The following is a 27,126-nucleotide window of genomic DNA, read 5'->3' as shown; positions in this document are numbered from 1 at the left end:
TGCAAGAGTCTTAGATCCAGGATCAAAAGCAGAAAGGTGAGGGATGTTGGCATTGCTGCTGAGTTAAACTGGCTCACAAAGCAAGCATCATTCTCAGGCAGTTCTAGAAAGAAGTTTTCAGATAGTACAAGCACCAGACTGTCCCTTTGGGTGACAGTTTTGGAAATCGTCACTCTCCCCTTGTGTTAAATCTTCCATCTCTTCCATGTGGAGGAGATTCATTTATGTTGGAAACTACTTATACCAAATCAAGGAATAAGTAAAGACAAGAAAGAGAATAGAAGCTTCTTGTAACAGGGGCACATCTTCAGTTTGAGGAAGTCCGTGAAGACAGAATCAGATGGAAATTGCTGATGGCAATAACTCAGCAACATGTGACTAATTACTGTAGGAAAAAGGTTTAATTTGATGAATTATTTTCCTCCTCTTTCTTCTTTTAGAAATGAACACTTTATGGGAATTCCCTGGCGGTCCAGTGGTTAGGACTTGGCACTTTCACTGCCAGGGCCCGGGTTCAATCCCTGGTCGGAGAACTAAGATCCTGCAAGCCATGTGGTGCAGCCAAAAAAAAAAGACCAAAAAACGAACAAATAAAAAACAGCAACAAAAAAACACTTTATATGTCTCTTTGGCACTATGGAAGAAACAAGGCTTAGAAAACTCTGAAGTTTCTTTGTTTTCTTTTCTTTTCATTGTATTTAATTGAGTATAGCTGATTTACAATGTAGTGTGTTTTCTTAAAATAGTATCAGTTTCTTTTGTTCTCAAGTACGTGACTACTCCTTATAATGTGACCAAAAGTAAGAAGCCTGGATTCCATAAAATCCAGCAGTATGTAGGTATATTTGTAGTGAAAATGTAAAAGCAAATTTAGTCAACAAATTTTACATGTAATTTATATGTAACTAAATGAGATTTTAAATTTATATGTACTCAAACTGATGATTAGTTGGTAAAGTCTTATTGTGCATAATACCTTTTAATGGGCCTAAACTATTTAAGTGACCTTAGATTTGTTTAAAAAAAAAATAAAGTGCTGTGCTGAAATAAGTATTACTTAAAAAAAAATTTTTTTCTCTCCTCCTCTATTAAAAATTCTGGAACTTTATTAGTAGGAGAGGGAAGGATCGGTTAAATCCTAACAGAATGTAAGTTATTTATGAAGGGCATGTGAATTGGTGAGTTCACATCATTTCAGTGACCATTTGTAAGATGGGCTGTAAGAATGTAAATCTGGACTGGCCAATCTGAGGGTCAAGAGTGTAATCTATTCAACAAATGCTTTTACTTTCAAGGAGAGGGATTTCGAGTATGCACAACTGTGCAAAGAGAGGGAATGTGGGTAATTTTCTCTGAGCCCTGACCCTGTGTACTCAGAACTTCCGAGGACTTAAGCATGTGGACTTGAATGAGTGAATGTAGTCCTTTGTAATATTGCCAACATGTTTAATTTTCCAAGTAGGTAGGTCATTGTGTCGACTTTGTCCTCATGCCAAAGCGATTATCCAGGCATTTCAGTTAAGCTATTGCCTTCTCAAGTCACAGAAGTTGAAAACAATTACCAGTTATATGCTCACCTATTTTAAAATAACTGGCATTTATATTCTACTTGCTTATATTAGCAGTTCACATTGAATGTGTCTTTCCCATTAGACTGTAAGTTTTTTGAGGATGGAGACTGTAAACTCCAGTTTATATGTCCTAGTCCAATTCTCTATGTGATGTGGATTTATAAGTATACTTGCAAGTATAGTTCATGCTAACTGGCGGCTGGTGGTAATTTCTAAACTACCTTTTGTTAAAGTAGTTAGACAAGGAGGCCATTAGACTGGGGTAGCCCTAGCGTCTTTGGTAGCTTATGTAAGCAAATTGAATCCAGAGTCAACTAGATTTTTCTCGAATCTGAGAATATGAAACTGAAGCACAGCTATTCATAAATATTATAGTTGTCTAGATTTTCTTGAAGCTGAGAAAATGAAACTCAAGAGCAACTACTCATAACAGCTGAATGACTAAAGTTTCTCACATAAGGCAAACATTTAGGTTATAGCCAAATAAATAATTGCTTTGCTTCCCTCTCTTCTCCTTAAACACCTCTGCCCTAGCCCCCCACCAGGGAGCCTCCTAAACGCCTTTTGGTTTTGGCAGTGCCTGACTGGAATCATTGTTTGCTCAAATAAACAATTAACGTGCCACAGTTTACCATTTTACACATTTTAACATGGGGGCAGGAAAACTACTCAGTGCTGGTGGTGTTGTGGTAAATCTGGTTATTTACTTATTTATTTGGTTGTGCTGAGTCTTAGTTGCAGCAGGCATGCTCCTTCGTTGCGGCTTGCCAGCTCTTTAGTTGTGGCATGCGAACTCTTAGTTGTGGCATGCATGCGGGATCTAGTTCCCTGACCAGGGATCGAACCCTGGCCCCCTGCACTGGGAGTGTGGAGTCTTAACCACTGCATCACCAGGGAAGTCCCAAATCTGATATCTTAATACATTGCCAGTGGTATTGTAAATTGAAAAAAAATTTTTTGGAAAGCATCTTGGCAATATTTATCAAAAAGCCATCTAAATACTCACATAGTTTCATGTAGTAATTCTAGCTTTAGGACTATAGCTAGCATAGTAATCCACAATTACAGAGCACTATATATAGGAAGCTACTCATTACACAGTTGTTAAGAGAGACTGCAAGTAACCTAAAAAGCACGAGTAGAAAATAATTAGGTAAATATGGTTTTATATACTAGATGGAATGCTATACAGCCATTAAGATGTCTATAAAGGTTAGGAAGCAACATGGAAAAATGCTTATGATATATAATGTTAATTGAAAGCATATGTAGTATTTCATAGCAATCCAAATCAGAAGAAAATCTCGCACCAGGTGCATAGAGAAAAGTGGGAAAGAATAACTTATCATTATTCTTGGTACATGGTAATTATCTTACGTAAAATATTTTATGTAAAATAATTACAATGTACTGAATAATTACTATATTTTGGGCACTGTGCCAAGTACATTTTTTCACTTAATTTTTTTTTTTTTTTTTTATTACCATTTTTAAAGTCTTTGTTGAATTTGTTGCAGTATTGCTTCTGTTTTACGTTTTGGCTTTTTGGCCACGAGGCATGTGGGATCTTAGCTCCCTGACCACGGATCGAACCCACACCCCACTGGACCGCCAGGGAAGCCCCTCTCGCTTAATTTTTATAAATGGCTCTCGGTGTGCCCATTTTGTGGATGAAGAAACTGAGCTCATAAAGGTTGGATAACCTTGTTCAACCATATTAAGTGATAGGACCAGGTCTGGACCCAGGTCTGTGGGATTCAAAATCTGTGCTTGAAACTGGTGATTCGCAAAGTTGACTGTGCATCAGAATAACCTGTGGAACTTTCAATAAATTAATTAATTAATAAGTGAATAAATACTATATGGCTTACCCCAGATCTCCTGAGTCAGAATCGCTAGTGAGACAGTCAGGAGCCTGGGTTTTTAACACATAAGGCAGGTTCTGTGGTGAGTCTGTGACTAGTATTTAGGACCCTCTGCAAATTCCATTTGTTGTATTAAAAAAACACTAAATATTAATATTGTGAATATTAATAGTGGTTGTATTTGGGTAATAAGATTATGGGTGATTTTATTTTTTTCCTTCCAAAAATGTTTCAGATTTTCTTCAGTGAGAAGTGATGTTACTTTGAGTGTAAAAATTTAATGAAGAGAAAAGTTGAATAAACTATTCTATTTAAAGAGTCTCCCTTTTGGGGGGGGAGTTATTATGTGCTACTTCTTTTAAAAAGTCCATTCTGAAGGGCATAAGTGGGAGAGATGTAATTATATCCAAAAGAGGCATAATTTTAGCAAAATTCACAAAATATGTCAGTCTAATGGTGATTACAGTTTACAGCCTATATTAAATTTGTTTGAGTTACAACACTGCTTTAGGAAATAAGACTTGGGATATAGATTTTACAAAATAGGTTAGATGGCATGTTAATTATATTTCAGTTAAAAAGAAAATAAATAAATTGGATAATTGAGAAAAACCACAGAGAAACTGGTCTCTTCAGCTCTTTGAAAAGCAAGAGGGGAAACCACAATCACCGAATATTTTTGTTTTCAAGGAAGGGGAAAAGAGTTCTTTTTCTCATAGTTTGAGAGGAAAGGGTGTGAAATGAGATCATAATTGGAAATAATGGACTTTATTGTTAATGTGCAGCCATGTGACCCCCGTGTGGGGAGGTAAACACAGGAACTTTCAAATCAGGTCACTGCAAGTTACCATGTTGGGTCACCCAGCAGGAGCAACAGTTCAGAATCTGAAATAAATTAAAAGCTTTTGCACAGCAAAGGAAACCATAAACAGGATGAAAAGACAACCCTCAGAATGGGAGAAAATATTTGCAAATGAAGCAACTGAAAAAGGATTAATCTCCAAAATATACAAGCAGCTCAATATCAAAAAAACAAACAACCCAATCCAAAAATGGACAGAAGACCTAAATAGACATTTCTCCAAAGAAGATATACAGATTGCCAACAAACACATGAAAGGATGCTCAACATCACTAATCATTAGAGAAATGCAAATCAAAACTACAATGAGGTATCACCTCACACCAGTCAGAATGGCCATCATCCAAAAAATCTACAAACAATAAATGCTGGCGAGTGTGTGGAGAAACGGGAACCCTCTTGCACTGTTGGTGGGAATGTAAATTGATACAGCCACTATGGAGAACAGTAAGGAGGTTCCTTAAAAAACTAAAAATAGAACTACCATATGACCCAGCAACTCCACTACTGGGCATATACCCTGAGAAAACCATAATTCAAAAAGAGTCATGTACCACAATGTTCATTGCAGCTCTAGTTACAATAGCCAGGACATGGAAGCAACCTGAGTGTCCATCGACAGATGAATGGATAAAGAAGATGTGGCATATATATACAATGGAATATTACTCAGCCATAAAAAGAAACGAAATTGAGTTATTTGCAGTGAGGTGGATGGACCTAGAGACTGTAATACAGAGTGAAGTAAGTCGGAAAGAGAAAAACAAATACCATATGCTAACACATATATATGGAATCTAAAAACAAAAATGGTTCTGAAGAACCTAGGGGCAGGACAGGAATAAACATGCAGATGTAGGGAATGGACTTGAGGACACGGGGAGGGGGAAGGGTAAGCTGGGACGAAGTGAGAGAGTGGCATGGACATATATACACTACCAAATGTAAAATAGATAGCTAGTGGGAAGCAGCCGCATAGCACAGGGAGATCAGCTCAGTGCTTTGTGACCACCTAGAGAGGTGGGATAGGGAGGGTGGGAGGGAGAAGCAAGAGGGAGGGGATATGGGGATATAAGTATACATATAGCTGATTCACCTTGTTATACAGCAGAAACTAACACACCATTGTAAAGCAATTATACTCCAATAAAGATGTTAAAAAAAAAAAAAGTGTTGCTAAGTTCCTGTTTTTTAGGAGGACAGAGGAAATTGTCGAATTTAAACCAGTTGTATGTGCATTAAAATGTTGAAAAAATTGTATTTATATTTTTGTACATAATAGGCTGCACGAAATTATCAAAACGTTTGCTTCCATGATTGGATGCCTGAGCAGCCTTAGCCTCCAGTGTTCAACTTCAACATCTTTTTCACTTTGCAGGCCGGACCGAACAATCTTCAGAATTCCTGGGTGAATTCGGAAGATAATAAATAATTTCATGAGGCGTTAGTCACGTATGGATTCACGAGTGTATGTTTTAAAGAATAGAACACATATTGTATAGCTTTTAAAAGCTGAGTAATGATGTCATTTAGCCTTAGTCATGAAAACCTTATTTAGAAAATGATGAAGTTTTTTTCCTTCCGGAAAATTCACTTTTCTCCAACACACGAGATCGGATGAAACTGGAACATGTTACCAGGAATCCAGTAAAGCTGTGAAAGGTTTAAATTAGGTAATCTCTTAGTTGAAAAGAAAGAAGTTTTCATGAAAGTTATTCTCTTGAAAACTGGGTTTTTACAGCCTCAAGACTTCTTTGGAGAGGAAGTGGAGAAGAATTCCAGATGGTGTCTTTGTCCAACTCTAAGACAAGTCTGAATTGCAGTTGAAGCTACTGAATTTCCAGTGTAGCCCTAGATCACTTTTGCTGTCTGCTGTGATCATTGAAATTGGGTTCCTGGTCTGGGTGCCATATATACCTGAAGTCATGACAGAAGAAAAAAAGGACTGCTATCTTCTTAAGGGAGGAGACCACCGACCACTACAGCTTTGAAATGGTGTCAACATCCTTGGAAGCCTGTGAGCTGAGTCAAAACAAAGAAAACCCTCTGGCTATTTTGGGTCCGACTTAGAAAACACTGGCTTCCAAAACTGCTCAGTAATCTAAGAGAAGACCTCAGTCCTTACTAACTTGGTCGTTAATCGTGTCCAGAAGAGTGTGCTAAACACCAGTGATGTACCTTGCTTGGTAAACCTCTGAATGCTGATTACAGGGTCCATCCTTTGATGGGTTATCACAGGGAAATATACTTGCCAGGTTTGTGAGTGAAAAGACATAATACCTCTATTTTGGGAACTCCAGGGAAAAGACCAACTTCTTTGCGCATATGAACAGTTTTCATCTGGAGCATTGTGTATTTTGTAGAAAAAAATGGAAACTCTGAACACACAGAAACTGATGCTTCAAGGGGTAAAGACCAACATTATACTTCACAGATTTATAGCTAATTTAAAAAATTAAAACCACCTCTTTATTTTTTAAATTTGGTAACACTCTCAAGGCTTCCTGTAAGTAATTTTTAGGAAGTTACATCTTATACACATACACACACACATATGTATTTTTTCAGATTATTTTCCATTATAAGTTATTATAAGATATTGCATATAGTTCCCTGTGCTATACAGTAAATCATTGTTGCTTATCTATTTTATATATAGTAGTGTGTATATGTTAATCCCATACTCCTAATTTATCTCTCCCGCCCCCTTTCCCCTTTGGTAACTGTATGTTTGCTTTCTGTCTGTGAGTCTGTTTCTGTTTTGTAAATGAATTCATTTGTATTATTTTTTAGATTCCACATATAAGTGATATCATATAATAATTTGTCTTTCTCTGTCTGGCTTACTTCACTTAGTATGATATTCTCTAGGTCCATCCATGTTGCTGCAAATGGCAATATTTCATTCTTTTTTATGGCTGAGTAATATTCCATTATATATATATATGTATATACCACATCTTCTTAAACCAATTGTCCGCTGATGGACACTTGGGTTGTTTCATGTCTTGGCTATTGTAAACAGTGCTACTATGAACATTGGGGTACATGTATCTTTTTGAATTAAAGTTTTTGTCTTTTCTGGATATATGCCCAGGAGTGAGATTGCTAGATCATATGGTAGCTCTATTTTTAGTTTTTTAAGGAACCTCCAAACTGTTCTCCATAGTGGCTGTATCAATTTACATTCCCACCAACAGTGTAGGAGGGTTCTCTTTTCTCCATCCCCTCTCCAACATTCAGGCAATCTACTCTTGACACTGGTGGAAAGTTGCATTTGTGAGCTTACTGGGGAGAGATTTTTTCTCCCTGATGTTCCTGAAAAGAGAACTCCAAGAGGAGTTTTGGAGAAGGGATTTGATTCAGGAGTCAGACATACTTTTCAGATGACTCTGGTGATCTTCTTATTTGCATTTTAAAAACAAGCAAACATGCTTTTCCTGGTATTACCTTATTTCTTTCATTCACATGCATCAGCTAGCCTGTTTTTTTTCCTTTGCTTCTGACAATGAAAAGAAGCAGCAGTACACTTGATGAAGAAATGACTCATCCTTTTGGCGAGCACACATCCTCAGTATTCTTTAAAAATAGTATGTGATGAAGGAAAAAGATTTATATTTCAAGGTTACTGTAAATATTTTTATTTGAAAACATTATCCCTCTGGTATTTGTCATTGATATATTTAATTTTGAAACTTAAAATAAAACTAAAGGAAAGCAAGTAATTTTTATGTTTACCAAAACGAGGCATGGTTGAGGAAGCCTGAAAAATACTGCCAGAGTAAATCACGAGTGGGAAGATACATTTCTTCCTCCATTTGACTTGCTAGCTTTAGGGCTGCAGATTTTCCCCTGCGAACGGCTCCTGGAAGAGAAGCCAGGGTGATGCTCTTAAAAAGGATGAACGAATGTTCTAGAAAATACTTTTATAACACGGTTGAGTTTGGGAGGGCTTAGGGAATACGACTTACGGCATGATCAGTATCAGAATTAAAGTAAAACCCTAATCGATATTAGTGGTTATAAAATGATTTTGCATAGTTCCCTCATTATTCTGTTCTTGAGGTGTGTTCTAGTTGCACAGTGAAGAAAATCTGAAAGCTCCAGATTATTTTCATTTCCATAATAAAATGTTCTGTGTCCATGATAACCTGCTTGTGTTTATGCCTCTCACTTTCTGTTTCTCTCTTTTTTTTTTCCCACTGTTTGTCCTCATCATGAGGGTCTTACCCATAAGGAGGTCCATTACTTAGCACCCTTTCTGCCCTCTGTGGAAGGCTTCGGGATACCTGAGCGGTAGCTCGCTGGGCTGGTGGACATAAGCCTTTGTCAGACGATTAGCCGGGTTGTGGTGTCAGGAGCTCTGGATGGATTAGTGTTCTCATTTCTGCTCTGAATTTAACAGCTGTGGGACTCAGACCAGTCCCTGTTCTATTGGACCAAAAAAATACATGAAGTAAAAAAAAAAAATACAAATATAGCCACTTAGCCTGTTTTATGTTTTTTTTTTTTTTTTGGTCTGTCTGCTTATTTATACATAACAATATATTATTAGTTTATATTGTATCTTGTATCTTGCAAAGGACTGAATTTTTCATGCTTGGTCTCCAAGTAGGCTGATTGAATACCAAGCTGTTGGGCGAGTGAAATTTGGCTGATTCCTGTTGTGGTTTTTGAGATGTTCAGAGTAACCTTGAAACTAGACGTGAAAACAAGCCGAAGAGTTTTTTCTGCTCACAGCTCTGTTGCCCCGGCCCTCCTTCCCTGATGCTAATCCAATACGCTAATCCAATATAGCGTAACGACATTATTTTGCTTTTGAACTGTACACAGAGTCTTGGATAGAACCCTGCCTTGGCCGGGTGCCGTCGTGTAACCATATGGTACTTCACGGAATGCAGATAATGGCCTCATTTTCCTCTCTGAATAGGTGGGAACCTGTGCTAGCAGGTAGGAGAGCATTTATATAAAGCACAAGTGAAAGCATGACACCGGTGTTACTCATGCCAGAGCATCGAGGACTGTTCATCTGTTTAGAAGATTGTAATTCTCTCCCCACTACTTTCTGGGTGTTTTCAGCTGTGACTCTGAAGAGAATTGAGGGTGATCCAGACCCTGGCTTTAAAGGTTAGGGGTCGCAGCTTCACGCGTTTCTGTGTTCTCTGCTTTGATGTCACAGGTGTCGGCCAGGGGCCTCTCGGGGAGGCTGGTAGGCAGGCGGGTCACCAGGGTGAGGCTGGCAGTGCCGCCCCGTCGGAGCTGCCAGGCCCTGGGCTCCTCTCAGGCCCTGCCTGGCGGGAAGGGAGGGCCCAGCTCTCTCAGGCAACCTGCCCCCAGCACCCCTGTCCTGTCCCTGTCAAGCTGGACCCCAACTCTAGCCTCAGGGGTCTGTCAGTGAGTAGCGGGGGGCCTGGGTCTCAGAGTTGGAGGTTAGGAAATTGGACCCTAGGACTCCGTGTGCGTCCTGCAGTGGCCCTTCACTCAGCGGGAACTGAAGCGGGGAGAGGTGATGGGATTTGTGTCAAGTCTCACAACCAGGGCGTCCCAGAACCAAGGCCAGTGCCCAGGGGCACCCCGGCTTCTGCTTTGCTCTCCTCACACCCCCTGACTTCCAGGTCCTGTCAGCCTTTCAGGCTCTGGCCTGGAGTGTCTGTCACCTGCACCCCACACACCTGCGTGCTGGTAGTGAAATGGCCCGGCAGGGTCAACCCATCACTGTGAGCCTGGACGGGACTCCTGTGCCCTTCCAGAGGTGGCAGGCCCCTTTGCTGTTTAAGTGTGACCTTGAAAAAAGCTATTATTTACTGGACCCTAGCTATATGGTAGATTCTGAAGTGGCCCATGTGTATCCATTAACATATTTAATCTTCACAGAAACTCTATGAGTTTCTTCTTCTTATCTCCACTTTACAAGAGGCTGAGGTTCAGAGAGGGTACATGTCTCACCTGATGTCAGATAGGTAGAGGGGGCAGTGCTGAGACTTCTGCCCAGACGTGCCAGCCTCCACAGGGCCTCCCCGGGGCATCCTGCTTCCCACACACTCCCCTGCCTCTGCCCAGCCCACTGTGGTTCCCCTGGAAATTTAATTACGATAATCCAATAGGGGTCCCCTTTCTTGTTAAAATGATCGTCAGGAAGCCACGGCTGTCCAGAAGGAGACTGTCAAAGGCAGACTGTGCAATGAAAGGCTTTCCTTCCCACCAGCTTCTGCTATTCCTCTTTCCTGCCCAATCATGTTGTCAGATGTGTGGCCCACAAGAGGTTACAGCAAAGCATATGGTCATAGTTCTCAACCCAACGCCCACAGGTATCTTATGCTCCCGAGTCCGTCTGGTGGATGGTTTCAGCAGGTCTGAAAACTTGCCTGATGAGCAGGACTTTCAATGCCTGTGATTATTAGGGCTTTCCTACAGTTTTCCTGGGCTCTTTCCATCTGTGCCCCTAGACTGTAAATGACCCCCAGGCGACGGTTTTGTTCTTTGGCACATTTGAAATATTGTAAAGGGTGGTGTATACCATACATTAAAAAAGGTATAACAACGATACAACTTTGTCCTTCACATGCAGCCTCGGGCCTCCATCTTTTCCCCAGATCTGCAGACGTGTGTAGCCCTGTATTTTGTAAACCTGGCTGCCACACTTTCCAGGAGAAGTGGGCTTTAGCTGTGAGGAGACATGAAGCGTTCAAGTAATTTGACGGTTTTAAGTTACAGTTTCGTTGAGCTTCATCCCATAAACTGTCACCTACTTGAAAATTATTTGGGGTTAAAATAATCCTATAATAAATTCAGACTGGCCAGAATGGGAGAATTTAAGCAGGGATACCCCCCTATTAAGCTTTACTTTTTGTTTCTGGGTCATAAAGCTAATAAAATATTCTCACCACTTCCCAATGTTCCCCACGTTTTAATATAAATTATTTCTCACCCACATTCTACTTTCCTTTAAGCCAATTTTATTTTCCTAGGCCACGGGCCTTGGGTAATTTCCTTAGATAAATGTCATTACCTCTGATACGAAAAAGCGTACTAGAGAGAGTTAAACAGAGCAGCCAGCCATCTCAGTAAACTTGCACAGCTCTCAAATAAACAACCACAAAAATATTATTGTGCGATCGTTTAAAAAAAAAAAAGACAACCCAAAAAACAAAAAAAAACTTACTTCTTGACAAACCGGTTAACAAAAGCTCTATTTATTTGACTTGTGGGATAAACTCCAGAGGGAAGCAAAGAGAAAAATGTACATTTCATGAAAATAACAGTATGTTAACTGATGGAGCATTTCGTGCTTATTATGGGATGCATGGATACCAGGCACCGTAGGAGAAACAAAGACATCATGCGTTTGACCCCAGCTCCCCTGGGGTTTCTGGCTTCACTGGGAACACGTGGAAGAGTAGACTGCCGGGTGGGGAAGGGTTAAAGCTTATGCGAGCTCCCTGGGTTCCTCGACAGGGATAGGTCCGTGCAACCAGTCTGTGTTCCTACCCTGGACCAAGTGTGGAGCCCCCAGTTGGCTTTCTTCCTGGCCTGCTCGAGCGGAGTGCCCTCCATCTCCCCTCCCTCCCACATGGCCTTGAGCTTGGGGACGGGGGAGAAACATGGTGGATAATCCTTGGCTCTTAGAGACCAAGGAGGCTGCCCATCTAAGACACTTGCTAAAAAGGGGCCAACTTAGAACTGAGAGTCCGGGCTCACTCCCCTGTGTCGGGAGGTCAGTGGTGGATATCTGTCTGATGTAGCTGAGACATTCTTTGCCACCTGCTGATGCTTTGAAGATCTTGAGCTAATTTTTCATGGAGGAGATGGAATGGGTCCTGCAGGGTTTGGTGAGATAATTCACAGGAAGGGACTTAGCTTAGTGCTTAGTACATAGAACGTGTTTATTCCAAAGTTCTCTCCTTCTTTTCCTTATGAGTCACGAATCCCCAGCTGGACCAAAAAACCCTCAAGAGATAAAGAATGTGCTTTACGTTCCCCTCTATTCTCAGCATCGAGCTTAGTTGGCTCGATAGGTAATAATAATACAAAAAGTCGTCATAGTAGTAGTGATAGTGATGGTAACAGTAATAGCAAATATATAAAGTATTTGTAATATGCCAGACATTACATATAGCATTACTCATTTCATCTTCTCAACAAAGCTTTGAGGTAGGTGCTGTTGTTGACACAAGATGAGGAAACTGAAGCACAGAGTGATTAAGTGACTTGCCCAAGGTCACCCAGATGCTATGTAGCAGAGCCAGAATTTGAACTCGGAAAGTCTGGCTACAGCCTCTGTACTCTTATAGCACTTGAATAAGAAAAAAGCCCATTTTATTAATGTGAAAAATGTTGATCATATGCAGAAATAGAGGGAAGCATATAATGAATTCCTATTTAGGCATCTTCAATGATTATCAGTACATTTCTTGTCCTGTCTCATCTGTATCCCCACCTCCTCCTCCATCTCCACTTTGGATTATTTTGAAGAAAATCCCATACATATAACCTCCATGTAAATACTTATGTATATATCTCTGAATGATGGATTTTCAGTATAATCACAATGCCATTATCACACTTAAAAATGTTACCAGTTGTTCCTAATCTCAACTATCCAGTTTGTCTTTAAATTTCTTTGATGGTTTCATTAACATTTTTTTTTTACAGTTCATTGGTTCAAATCAGGACCCAAACAAAAGATAGCCTATTTTTCATAATGATTTTTGAAGCAGAATACCTGAAAATATCTACTTATTGAACTTAATTCAGCAAATATTTATCACGTGTCTGCATTTTGCAAGGCACAGTGTGAGGATGATGAAAGGTATGTCCCAGGAGCTGTCAACTGGCTGTGGTGACTGACTGGATTCAGAAAATGGCAGAGGGCATGGGCTTGTTTTGCCTCCAAGGTTACAAGCTTGGGGTGAATGATGCAGGAGTAGAGGACTTGATGGAGAAAGGGAAGGTGGAAGGAAGAAACAGCCCCCAGAAAATGTGATGGGTATGGCTTGTGGTTTGTATTTAGAATCTGGAATCATATTCTGTCCTACATGTATATTTTCTGCATTCCATTCTTCATCTCTGCCTTTCCACTTGATTCTTCTTTCAGTGGGAACATCTCTGCCTTTCCACTTGATTCTTCTATCTTGATTCTTCTTTCAGTGGGAAGTCATGATGTTGGCTTTTTATTCCTTGAAAAAATCTTGATAGAAATTTGGGGGTAAGCTTAATGATGATCCTGTCTTTGAGTAAAGGAAATAAATGTGTTTGGGGGGAGGAGGGTAAATCCGTGGCGTAATCCCAGTGGTGACAGATTTAAGTTTTTAGGTATATGCTTTTATTGTTCCGTCTGGCTCTAATGGACTGGAAAATGTCTTCATCTAACGAGAAAGCATTCAGAGAATGGGAAAAATGAAATTCTGTGAAATATTTCTGTTTGCTTTGAAATTACTCATCCCTTTGTTTTGAGGGCCTTCCTAACTTCAAAGTAAAGTATTGTGATTTACCTTGAGTTTGATGGAATTGGACTTTAAAACTAGGCTGAGAATCATGTGTATGCTATAAAATCTACTGCTGAAACTTGCTGCTGCAGACATATGAGTTTCATCAAGTAGGTTTAAGTTGGAACAGGCATAAGAAAGAAAACAATTTGGTTTGGGTGCCAACCGGGAGATTAGAACAGCAATTTGCTTATTTCAGCTGTTTTATTCAGTAGCATTTATAAAGTTGACTAATTTCCTCCACAGATATTTTGCCAACTAGCATTAAGAAACAAGAGATTTTAGGAATAAATTTTACTCTTTTCCTATCCGAAGAGGTGGTTTTCAGTGTTTTTAAGAATCTATCATTTTTTTCTTTGGTTAGAGAAATTGTATTTGTTTTATGTCCCAATCATTTTTCATACTCATTAAAAGTTATTCTTAAAACTGAATCATGAAACTACTGGATTTTTGGTGAGACATTTAATCTGCTGTGGTTTTTTTGAATATAAGTATAGCTGATTTGCAGTTTGCATTAGTTTCAGGTGTACAGCAAAATGATTCAGTTACATATATGTTTATATATATATATTTCAGATTATTTTCCATTATAGGTTATTACAAGATATTGAATATAGTTCCCTGTATTATACAGTAAGTCGTTATTGATTATCGATTTTATGTATAGTAGTTTGTATCTGATACTCCCAATTTATGCCCCCCCTGCTTCTCCTTTGGTAACCATAAGTTTGTTTTCTATGTCTGTGAGTCTGTTTCTGTTTTGTACATAGATTCATTTGTATTATTTTTTAGATTCCACACGTAAGAGGTATCATATAATATTTGTCTTTCTTTGCCTGACTTACCTAGTATGATATTCTCTAGGTCCATCCATGTTGCAGCAAATGGTAATATTTCATTCTTTTTTATGGCTGAGCAATATTCCACATTCCCACATTCTTAAACCAATCACCTGTTGATGGACACTTGGGTTGTTTCCATGTCTTGGCTATTGTAAATAGTGCTGCTGTGAACATTGGGGTACATGCATCTTTTTAAGTTAGAATTTTGGTCTTTTCTGGATATATGCCCAGGAATGGAATTGTTGGATCATATGGTAGTTCTGTTTTTAGTCTTTTAAGGACCCTCCATACTGTTTTCCATAGTGACTGCGCCAATTTACCTTCCCACCAATAGTGTAGGAGGGTTCCCTTTCTCCACACCCTCTCCTAATCTGCTGTGAGTTGAACTTAACTTCAGGTCCACAAGTTCTTATTTTTGAAATATTAAAAATATTAATCTCTATATTCAGTATTCTCTAAGACTGCTGTGGGATTGAGTTATAGAAGTATCAGAGAGGAAAAAGAGAAAACATGGAAAAAGCCTGTTTCTGTACCCTTTCTATTAAAACTCTTAGTCTGTTGTCATTTTGTTGCCTATCTTTCTCTTTGTTGTAGCTCTTTCCAACCTCAAGAACCCACCAGTACTTATACAACTAGAAAATTATACATAATTAGAAAATTTCTGTAAGCAGGAAGACTATTTATTGTTCCTTATTTTCTTGTGTTTTTTTAAAAACTGCAAGTCACTAGGATAAGTAGTAACACAACACCTTCTAACTTTCGTATGGAAATCGGTCTCTGGTCCTTGTCTGAGCCCCTGGGCCATGCCCTTCCTGATTCCAGCCCTTTCTCTGGAGTTTGGAGTCATGTGAGCCAATATATATCCTCTGCAATTTTTAGCCAGGTTGACTTGGGGTTTCTGTTACTTACAGCCCAAAGCACCTAACTAACCCTAATTTCATGCACTTTATAAACAGATCTGTTTCCTGTCGGAAGTGAAACCGAGTAATTCTCTTCTCTGGGTCAATGAATTTATGCTCCCAAAGAGACATGAAGAAAAGGGAACAATTATTGAACACCTGCTATGTGTCAGGCCCAAATGTGAGGTGTCTTCACAGATATATTCTAAGTTCGTCCTGAAGATGGGCATTATTGTGCCTCTGTAGCTGTTCATGCAGTGATGAGGCATGTGGGTGCTATTAGTGAGCCCTGTGGACCACTTCTCCGCGGCTGCTGGAGTTAGGCTGATTGGCCTGTTTCCAGGCTGTCCCTGGGTTTTTACCCGGCTCTGGGCACAGTGCCTCAGGGGGCGGTGCTGTTTCCAGTGTCTGTTTGACAAGAACTGATCTCACTTCTGCCCCTAATAAAGCCGTGTCAGATCACCCGGTGCCTTCTCATTTGCTTTATGCCAACTTGTTGTCTTTGCACGTGGTAGAAAATTGGGCCACGTGTAACTTAATGTTCTGACTATAATTAAAAGATTTCCCTCCCAGTGGCCAAATGCAAGCAGAAGTGGTTTATTAAATTCTCAACTGGATGGAGGACGTTCCAGATGCACTGAGAGATGACATTATGGGTCATGATATTGTTTTCTCAATTCCGCAGAGCAATGAAATGAAGCTGCGGTTGAATACATCTTCCTCTGGGAGAAAAGAAGATGTCGAATGAAGTCCTAAGTGCTGGGTCGGGAGAGGTGGTTGTGACCGTCTTTGTACCCTGACCTGGGAACTGGCTTCACCTTTGGCCCTGCCGTCTCAGTGTGCGCCGGGCTGCTCTGGCCTGGTTGCTTGTCGTGGCTCATGTGGAGGTTAGATGAAGTATTTGAGGGTGATAGGGGGCATAGCTGTTGGTTGAAATTAGCCAGGGTGGGAAAACATATCTTTTCATCATAGGCCAGTGGCTCATTGACAAGAAATGAGTCATGTGCTTCACTCACAACTGAAGGGCAATAGTTAAGGATCCTCTTCCAAGAATAGGAAATTCGTTATGGCTTCAGTGTCACCTTCCACCATCAACACATTTGGGAAAGTCACAGTAATAGAGGACTGTTGAATGAGAGTGCTATGTGCAATGTTTAAAAGGTCCTTGTAACAGGCAGGTCTGCATTTTTAGAAAATAAATATTTTTTTGTTAGCTGCCTGTAATTAAATCATTAATGAAGTAAAGTTGTTCTCAGTTCAAACGTACCCTCTCAAGTTTAGATCATTCCTGGATGGGCCTTAGGAGGTATGGGATTCTGGGTCAGTCCCTCTCAGTGGAGAGGCCCCCGAAACTAGGCTGATCTTCAGGCCTGAGTAGCCTGAGGTTGCTGGAGGGCATGGGGTTCTTTCTCCTGGTGGGGCTGAGGGGTGGCAGATTTCAGTGGAAGTTGCTAGAGGCCTACAGGAGAGGAGGAGCTACGAGAGGCAGGGTACAGACAGTAAGAAGGTTGCCCGTGAAAACACACGCACAGAAAACTGGACACATGTAGGGAAAAGCTGGGCGGGAAGGAAGCTCGGCTCTTTGGCCTGTCCTCAGTTCTGCCCCCGGCTCTGCCTTGAACTTGGACTCTCTTTTTACTGGTGCTGCCGCGCTGCAGCTCCTGTCAGGAAACAGGGTTAGAGCGTTCCTGAAAGTGCCAATAATTATGTCATAGTGAAAATTAGTTTTGGATGACCCTGCTGGAAAACTGAGAAATGTGTAAATGTTTGGTGACTATCAGACTTCAATTATGGGGGAAAGGATGGTCTAGAAATATTTTGTTAGATGTTGGAATTTTGTGGTGAAGCGTTCATTGACCGTCACATAAAAACTCTACTGTGCTGTAAAAAAACAAAACTTTTAATCAATTTTGTTAATCCAGTTTTTGTCGCTTTCTCTCTCTGTGGCCCCAAGCACACTGTTCCCACTTCTGAGTCTTTGCCTGATTTTTTTTCACTACTCTCCCCCAATCCTCCCGATTCCCCAAGCTTAACCACCTTCTCATTACCTCCCTGAGGTCAACTCTAGCAATTCTAGAGCCTATTACTAGTTTCTTACCTTACCGTCATTATACTTTTTGTCTGAATCTTTCCTTGATTAAAATGAAGAGGAGGTAAACTTCAGACATAGTACCCTTATATATATTTAAGGGGTAATACTGAGTGTCTTTTTAACTTCACCTCTGCAGACCAAACACTGCAGTTTCAGTTACGTTAAAACTTTCTGCTACGCCATGCTGCCTTCTTCCAATCTTACATGACTTTGGAAGACTAGTCCATTATTAAGAATATTTTGCTGCTTTGTTACCAGATTTAGATGATCCAGGGTGATAGTGTACCTAAACTTCCTTCCCTGAGATAGATATGGTTCAGTAAGTTTTAACATGGATAAGTTTAATTCTTAATAATATTTCTAATTTAACTTATTTTTGGTGCATCTAATAACTGCCTGCAAAAAGTCAGGTCCAGACTAAAGGACCAAAATTTCCTTCTGCTTTTATGGGAGCTTTTGGTGTTTTGCAACGGATCCGTGTTTATAATGTGATGTATCAGAACTCTCTTCATGGTTCCTCATCAGAGGACTCAGGACTGGAATCATCAAAAATTGTCAAACTCAGTTTCGGTGATGATGAAGCTGCTGGGGTTAGTTGAGATGCTCCTTAAAAAGTTGTTTCCCCAGCTAAGTTCACAGCATGGGTATTTCTTCCACAGAATAAGATTATTCGTCAGATGTTCCTTTAGCTGTGTAATCCACCCTGCAAGACCTTCAGGTTACGTAGGGAATATCCTGAAGAAATCCAACTTGAGGCCATGGTACATGAGAAAAAATTGTTACAGGTTGCCACAGCAGAGAAGTAGCCGGTGGACAAAGAACCAATGAAAACATTGTAGGCAGACGAGAACCTTGGAATGTCTTTCTTTCTTTCTTTCTTTTTTTTTAAATTGGGGTATGGTTGTTTTACAATGTTGTGTTAGTTTCTACTGTACAGCAAAGTGAAGTAGAGTTCCCTGTGCTATACAGCAGGGAGAACCTTGGAATTTCTACAGTATTTTTTTCATTCCAGGCTGACAGCAGTTTGGCCGAAGCAGATAGAAAGAACGTGAGAGTGTGTTGTTGTCACAAGGTCCAGACATGAATGTACTTCCTCTGCTTATAACCAGCTGAGCCTCCTGGGGCAATCCATGTGATGGCTTCAGGTCTCAGTGTTGCCATCTGTAGAATGGCTTCAATAGCGTTATTTGTTTCATAGGAGAGTAGCGTTTCGTAAGCAGTAAAGCATTCACTAGCCTGTGTTTTATTTCCCTGTCACAGCCTAGTATGATACCAAAATATTGCCGTCCTCAATGGGTATTGAACCAATGGGTTTCTGAATACTTTGCACGTTTCCTGTGAACCGTTTTGAGTTCCGAAGTTTAATACAGGGAAAGCTGTTGAGTGGCTGATCAGCTTGTGACTACCTTGTCTGTGGTTTATTCCCTCTGAGCTGGGAGCAGGCTGGGTGTACTGGTGATCTCTGGGGTGAGAGGTTGGCTTCCTACAGTCTGTAGGGTGGAGCCGGGAGCATGGCTGGGCTGCTGTCTCGGCCCATGTGAATTAGCTGCATGGGGCGTCCAGGTCCTGTGCGCTCACACAAGTGAATGAAGCCGGCGGCTGTAGAATTCCTTACATTCCCCATCGTCTCTCAAATCATAGTGAAGATCCTGCCTGTATCCCACGTTCTTTTCATCTTCCGATGATATTCGTATAAGGCAAGGAGATACAAAGTCTCTCCTTGAGCATTAGCTGCTTGCTTTGAATTTCTCTTTATTATTATTATTATTATTTTAATTTTTGGCTGCGTGGGTCTTAGTTGAGGTACGTGGGATCTTTAGTTGCAGCATGAGGGATCTAGTTCCCCGACCAAGAATGGAACTCTGGCCCCCTGCATTGGGAGCGTGGAGTCTTATCCACTGGACCACCAGGGAAGTCCCTGCTTGCTTTGAATTTCAGTTTGAGACATTCATTCAACAAACCATAGTTCGCTCTAGGGGCTGAGGGCCCTGCCTCAAGGAACTTTGGGTATGTGGTGGAGGAGACAAGCAGTCTTTACGATCCAGGGCTCCAGGGGCGATGGAGAGCCCGGGGATGAACCGGTGCTGGGCCTGGGGTGGGCAGGCAGCACACACAGAGCAAGCGATCTTTAGAGTTTGTTGCCCACGGTGGCGTGGGGGGAAACGTGCATCTTGAAGTAGAGAATCTCGGAGCTTGAATTCCAGTTTCTCCTCTTAACTGTGTGACATTCAGGCAAGTTAGTTTGTTTTGAACCTTAGCCTTTTCATCTGGAAATGGGCAAAGAAGGTAATAATGTCCAAAGACCTTAATGCAGGGTTGGCAACCAATAGGTTTTAATATATTAAAAATTATTAATCAGCATCTATTTGCTCTCACTCCTTTCCTCTTACTGCCCTTCGTGTCATTCGTTACTGGAGGAAAATTACTGTAGTAAAAACAGCACTGGCATTGGTAGATTTGGTAGTCCTGGCTCTGCCACCAAACTGCTGTGTGACCCGAGGGGTATAGAGCTGGTCTGCAGACCTCTGTGGTTCCTGTGAGGGAAAGGAGCTGCTTTGTTTCCTCTTTTTCACTATAATGAGTAACGCCGTTATGAACATTTACGTGAGCTTGTGTGGACGTACGTTTTCATGTCTCTGGGCTGTATCCCTAGGAGTGGAACTGCTGGGTCCTATAGTAAGTATGTTTACTATGTTTCCATCTTGAGGAACTGCCAGACTGTTTGCCAGCGTGGTTGCCCCATTTTACAATCTCATCAGTAGTATTTAAGGGTTCTGATCTCTCCACATACTCACCAACGCTTATTTTTGTCCGTCCTTTTAATTTTAGCCATCTTAGCAGGTGTGAAGTGCTACCTCTTTGTGGTTTTGATTTGCGTTTCCCTGATACCTGATGATACTGAGCATCTTTTCATGTGCCTGTTGGCCATGTGTGTGTCATCCTTGGAGAAATGTCTGTTCAGATCCTTGGCCCATTTTGAGAGTCAGTGACTTTTCATATTTGTTGTCTGGACTGCTCTTAGCTTGTTGGGATTGGCTTGTATCCTCTGAAGAGGCACAGCAGATCCTGCTCTGCTGGTTGGTTGGATCTGGTAGCTGAACAGGGCATCCCAGGAGCAGCAATACCCGAGGACCACCAGAAATCAGAGCCTCTATGCCAGTCAATAGGCTATTTTATGCTGAAGTGACAAGCAATCCCAACATCTCAGTGGCTGAACACCTTTAGCATTATTTCATCCTCATACAAAGTCTGTGACCCAGGCTGCTTCAATCTTATGGTGCAACTCTGGGAACAACCAGAAAGTTGATCAGGGACTGTTCATTCCCTCATCCCGGAAGTGATCTACATCTGTTCTGTTCACAAGCCCTTGGCGAGACCTCCCCACACGGCTCCATCCCGTGGAGAGGGCCCTTGGAGGTGTGGTCCTCGTGTCCTGGGGAGGGGAGACCTGACATCAGTGAGCACCAGTGATGTCTATCCCAGTCACCAACTCTTTCTATGCAGGAGTCCGTGACCTCTTGTGACAGCCTCATGAAATTGGAAAAGGGGGAATGATTTTATATTCTAAAGCTTTCTGAAGCTATTCTAGTTGGCTCCATGAAAGTGTGAAGCTTTACTTGGGGACATTACAGTTGATCTGGAATGTGTGCTTCTAATTTGATTAATGGTAAGGAGGTTCAGTAAATCGTTGAATGGGCTGTCTTTTCTGTCTTTCATATAATCATTTCTGGCAAATGTTTCTTCGTGCACCTACTACGTGCCAGTTACCCTGCTGTGTGCAGGAGGTACAGGGATTAACTGGAGTCCATCCCTGTCTGTTAGGACTCATAGTGAAAAAGTGGAGACAACTATATAGATAAGTAATTACGCCGTTGGGTGAAGGTATATGTACTTCAGTAGCAGGAGGAAAGGACTCTGAGAGCAGAGAAGAAGGAATCCCTGGAGTTGCCTCAGGGAGCAGGAAAAAGCATCCCAGGGCATTCCCTTTTTGTTTATTGTGGTAAAATATACCTAATATAATATTCATCGTTTAATACATTCACAATGTCGTGTAACCGTCACCACAGTGTATACCTAAAACTTGTTACCATTCCCTGCAAAAAACTGTACCTGTTAGACACTAACTTCCCAGCCCAGCCCAGCCCAGCCCCTGTAATCCTTATTCTACTTTCTATTAATTTGCCTCTTCTTGGTACCTCACATACGTGGAATCATAGGTATTTATCCTTCTGTGTCTGTCTGATTTCACTAAGCATACTGTTGTCAAGGTTCATCCATGTTGTAGCAAGTATTAGAATTTCATTCCTTTATGAGGCTGAATAGTGTTCCATTATATGAATATATACCACGGTTTGTTTATCCATTCATCTGTTGATGAACACCTGGGTTGCTTCCACCTTTTGGCTACTGTGAATAATGCTGCTATGAGCATGGGTGTACAAATATCTGTTCAGGCACCATTCACTGTATAAAAACATTTTATTTTAAATTATTAGATAACACATTCACTGTGGATCATTTAGAAAATACAGGAAATTAAAATCACATATAATGCCACTACTCAGAAATATATTTAGTGACATTTAGTGATATTTTTTACATTAAAAAACTAATTATTAAATTTCATACCCTGCTTTTTTTCTCTGAACACAATTTTGTGATCATTAGAATTATATAAAATATTTTTAATGACTAAAAGATAATTTTGTGGGTGTGTCATAGTTCATTTTTCTTACAGATCATTTTGAGATTTAATGTGACTTACATTGAGATGAACATATCTGTACAAATCTTGACTAACTCTGTTATTTACTGAGACATGAAATGACTGCATCAAAAGATACCAAGACTTCAAGGAGCTTCTCATAAATGGCCAGATTGCTTTGTCCGAAGTTTTCCATGGCGACAGCAGTGTGTGAAGAGACCCTGTCTCTTCAAGGCCAGCACAGGGATACTCTTCCTTAAAATTGTGCTACGGTTTTCAGAGAGTTTGGTCTCTTTCTGTGCTGCCCTCACTTGGGGCAGCTCATTGTTCACGGTGATGGATGATGGGACCTGCTTGCTTGTAGACAGAGTAGCTCTCACCACTTTGCCCCACCCCCTCACATGAGTCACAGACTCTCACCACCACCACATCTCAACTTGCAGAAATTTTCACTTTGGAGACAGAAGTACACGCGCATTTTCTGGGACGTGCCTAAGGATCACTGATTGTATCAGTCAGGGTTCTCCAGAGAATCAGCCAATAGAGTGTGTGGGTATGTCTCTGTGTATATATGTGTTTATAAATATATGGCGAGTGGTTGATTGAGATTTAATTTTAGAAATTGGCTCACACTGTGGGGGGCTGGCGAGTTGGGATTTTGCAGGGTGGGCTGGCAGGCTGGAGACCCAGAGAAGAGTGGATGTTGCAGTCTTGAGTCCAAAGGCAGTCTGGAAATTCCTTCTTCCTTGGGCGGCCTCAGTCATTTTCTCTTGAGGCTTCTAGTGATTGGATGAGGCCCACCCACATTATGGAGGGACATCTTCTTAAAATCTATGGACAAAATGTTAATCACATCTAAAAAGTGCCATCACAACATTTAGACTGGCGTTTGACCAAATATCTGGGTACCATGGCCTAGCCAAGCTGACATATAAAATTAACCATTACGCCTATCCAAAAAAGTTGGTGTACCGCGGGATTTAGCACTCTCCTATATATATGCAAAAAAGTTTTAAAATGATGTAATTTTTCCTGATAGCCACTAGAGGGCACTCTGATCAAGGGAAATGGAAGATGTGGCTCATCTGCTGTTTCCTTCTAGAACAACCAATATCAACACTGCAGAGACCCTAGGGGACTTCTCCACTCAAGGCCCTAATTTTACAGTTGAGAAACTTACTTTCACTGCCCGGAAGTTTACACTGTAAGATGACAGAGTAAATTAATGATAGAGGCTAGAGTTAGAACTGTGGCTTTTTGACTTTACATTTCATATTTTTTCCATTTTAGGGCATTCTAGTAATTTATATTAATTGTCTGATAATTAATATAAATTAATAGGTAATGATCATTAATAATTTAAGGGAAGTAAGTTGAATATGAGTTATTTTGGTTCTTATAAGTTACCTGTGGTGATGAAATGGCACACATATATTTTGTGTATTGCTGAACTAAGAATACATATAACTTGTAAGTATGAATTATGAAGTTATTAACTTTCAAAATACCCAAATTAGTTGATACTGGGTCCATAGCTAGTTTTGGTGAACATTCTAAGGGTTTTGTTTGTTTTTCTTTTTATAAAATACTCCCTTTGAAGGACACAGAGAGGCTTGTGGCCCATGAAGACTCAGCCTGCAAAGCTCCCTTTCTTTTTCCTGAGTGTTTGTGTGTGTGTGTGTGTGTGTGTGTGTGTGTGTGTGTGTGTGTGTGTGTGTGTTGGGAGTGGAGTGATTAGGGGAGAGGGGATGCAAGTCATGACTTTACTTTTTGGAATCAAGTTTTTTGGACCTAGATTGGAATGTTTGAATACCTTATTGTTAGCAGTAGGCAGTGGGCATGAAAGGCTGAGTTTTTGGAGGATGGATGGGTGACAGAAAATAATGATTCCTAGCTTATTTGGAAAATTCTGTGTTTGTTTCAAGTGTCTTTTCTTTGTCCTTGTACTTTTACAGCCGAACTCTTGTTATCTGAAGGATGAATTCTTTTGACTCTTTTTGTCTCCTTTTCATTCGAGTGGATTACAGTTATCTCCCCACCAGGGGGCAAGCGAAGAAAAGCAAAATCAGTCTGACATTGACTTTGTCGCTGCAAATCCACTGCAGTGATGCTTTCTTATAGCATATATATATATAGCAAAGAGGGATTTTACGTGTGTGGGGGCCGTGTGTGTGTGTGTATTTGCTATATTTGACTGTATAGAATTGCCACAATTCAACTTTGCCTCTTAGAAATCCTTTCTAAATGATTGTAGCACAAGTAACAGCTTCACTGGGAGTTCTAATACTTTGGGGCTTGTCCCACATGCATATTTCAGACTTGCCAGATTCCCTCTTCCATGCCTGAGATTTGGTCTTAGTCTATTTATTTGGCTACAGAAGTGCTCAGGAATGTGGTTACAATATGTTCTTAGAGACACTGCAGGCTGTAGGTCTGAGGGAGAGCATTTTCAACCTACTGTTATTAAAGAATCAGAACCCTCCTTAGCACGCGGGTAGGTCCCATCCCTGCCTCTTACTGCCCAGACTGCTTCTTATTTTAAAGTGAGGTTCATTTGGAAGTTGTCTCACTTGCTATTTTAGAATATTTAGAACAACTTAAAATATATATTTTTTCAGTTTTATTGAGATGTAATTGACATCCAGCACTGTACAAGTTTGAGGTATACGGCATGATGACTGGATACCCATGTAGTGCAAAATATAGGACAACTTTTTAGAATAGGTAAGAAGTTCAGAACACAGAGGCAGGAAAAATAAGCAACTCATTAAGGATTTGCTATTGGATGAACAATGAAAACAAATACAGAATTGACCTTGCCTGAATCAAGATATTGAAAAATAGCAGGTAAGAGAAATATTTACGTTGGGAGTTTGATTTTCCAATGGATGCACACGATTTTGGGGAGTCATTTGTATGGAAAAAGATTTGACTTTGGAATGATGGGTCCTGGCCTGGCTTTCAGCAAGTGCTCTGTTCTTGCCGGTGAGTGGCTTATGTAATTAATTTCCTCGTTTAATCCCTGTAAAAAAAAATTTGGTGGATAATGAAGGCACTTGATCTTTTTATGCTCGTTACAACACATATTTATTAAAATATAACACACAGATGATTCCTCATTTCCCTAGTAGTTCTTACTGCCTTTCTTGATTTGAGTATTTAAGAAGTATTGACTGCCCCAGGCGTTCTGCAAGACTCAGTCTCAATATATATGTACCAGGGATTTCCCTGCTGGTCCAGTGGTTAAGACTCCGCGCTCCCAAAGCAGGGGGCCCGGGTTCGATCCCTGGTTGGGGAACTAAATCCCGCATGCATGCCGCAACTGAAAGGAGCCCGCATGCCGCAAACAAGATCCTGCGTGCTGCCGCTAAGACTCGGCACAGCCAAATAAATAAATATTTTTTAAAAAATAAACAAATAAATTAATATGTACCAGAGCTGCTTTTTTATTTTTATTTTTTAAAATTAATTAATTAATTTGTTTATTTATTTTTGTGGTGCAGTGTCTGCTGTATTTCGAGTGTGAGACTATTAGGACACAAGTGTTCCCATATTATCATACACAACCACAGTCACGTACACGTGGCCAGTTACATATTTACACCAAGCTGTGGTCATTGCAGACCCACACATTCAAGTTCAGACAGTCACACACACGATCACATACAGTCCCATAAGCATATCAAGTTACGAAGTCAGTTACCTCTCCCTCATTCACCCAGGCACCTGGACAGATCCAGCTAATAAATACAGTGCCACCCTCAGCAGCACTCATGTGCTGGGGCATGTGGCTGACTTACCATGTTGGATCTCCTAGGCCCAAAACCACCCTTTCGCCAAGGTTAGGAAGGAGAATCCACGCCAACATTCACACTGGAAACCTTGCTAGGTTCGAGTTCGGGAGATCTGCAATACTCCCTTCAGCCAGAAACACTATCAAATCATAAGCTCTCAGGCCTGAAAGTCTCCTGGGAACATCCTATCCCACCCTCAAGGCAGGAAGCCTCTTGCAATCTCCCCAACAGATCATTCAGCTCCTGCTTGCACATCTAGTGACACGGCACAGCTGCTTTTTTAGATGGAGTCTAGCGTATATCAGTTTACTAGTTCCATACTACACGACTAAACTAATTTTTCAGACTTTAAATGGCATAAAGAAGACTATGGCTTTACTAACAAAGCAAACAGGAAAACTCCAAGCCTTACAGTCTGCTGCTATTAGTTTTCCTTTAATTACCTCCCGAAGTACCTGTTAATGACTCATTACTTATAAAAATAAGTTATAGGTGCTCTGCAACACCGTTTGTAGTTTCTTTAAGGTTTTTGATTGGGCTGCCACGAGGAAAATGGGCGTGTGACCCTCATACAGGCTTGTGAATCAAATTGCTTTGTGATTTTATATACTTAATGAAGGGTGCTCCAGGGCTGTGTGTGGAATGGGTTAAGCCGAGGTGGAAGGAAGTGCCTTATGACAAAGATCATGTCTTCTTAGAACCTACCACGTTGGCTGCCTACGTTCTGTTCTTAGCAAATTGAGCCCGTTGCGTTTTAGTTCTGGTTTGTGTGGTTTTCCATGCATAATGGTCCCTTTTCATTCACTGCCTTTGAAGCGTGCTTGAGTTTGCAATAATCTCTCCTAGATAAAATAAGTCACAGCAAGTTTCAAACTTCTTTATTTGTTTTGGAAAGAAAACCCTTTTTTCAAATAAAATTACACATGGCATCCCAATATATAAGGATGAAAGCAGAAGGACTCTTTTGGGGAGGAGGGATGCACTGCTCAGAACCTTGCCCAGATTTCTCCC

At 40.7% G+C, this 27,126-nt stretch overlaps 2 protein-coding genes and 1 long non-coding RNA gene across 15 annotated transcripts in view; 2 read left to right on the top strand and 1 right to left on the bottom strand.

The window, feature by feature from the left end:
* The window catches only part of STOX2 (storkhead box 2), a 208,299-nt gene that overhangs the window by 12,870 nt on the left and 168,303 nt on the right, over positions 1-27,126 (top strand). The window lies entirely within an intron of this gene.
* The window catches only part of LOC309619741 (uncharacterized protein), a 189,257-nt gene that overhangs the window by 21,315 nt on the left and 140,816 nt on the right, over positions 1-27,126 (top strand). Inside the window, exon 3 of one of the 13 annotated variants that reach the window (XM_082375365.1) lies at positions 441-14,058. The exons of 10 other annotated variants lie outside the window; for them this stretch is intronic. In XM_082375365.1, the coding sequence (XP_082231491.1) occupies positions 441-706 (266 nt within the window). In that variant the 3' untranslated portion in view covers positions 707-14,058. Of the gene's footprint in view, positions 1-440; positions 14,059-27,126 lie in introns of those variants that run through there. 2 more of the 13 variants (XM_082375378.1, XM_082375366.1) reach the window with 2 other exon arrangements.
* On the bottom strand, positions 961-25,662 carry LOC309619802. The gene is made up of 2 exons (XR_014239246.1): positions 22,775-25,662; positions 961-22,678 (listed from the first exon to the last, which is right to left on the bottom strand). It is a non-coding gene; the product is annotated as an uncharacterized lncRNA (long non-coding RNA).

This window comes from Balaenoptera borealis (assembly GCF_965194805.1).
Source record: "Balaenoptera borealis genome assembly, chromosome: 21".
Lineage (NCBI taxonomy): Eukaryota > Metazoa > Chordata > Mammalia > Artiodactyla > Balaenopteridae > Balaenoptera > Balaenoptera borealis.
Note: the sequence above shows the minus strand (reverse complement) of the source record. Positions and strands in the feature narration are given on the sequence as shown.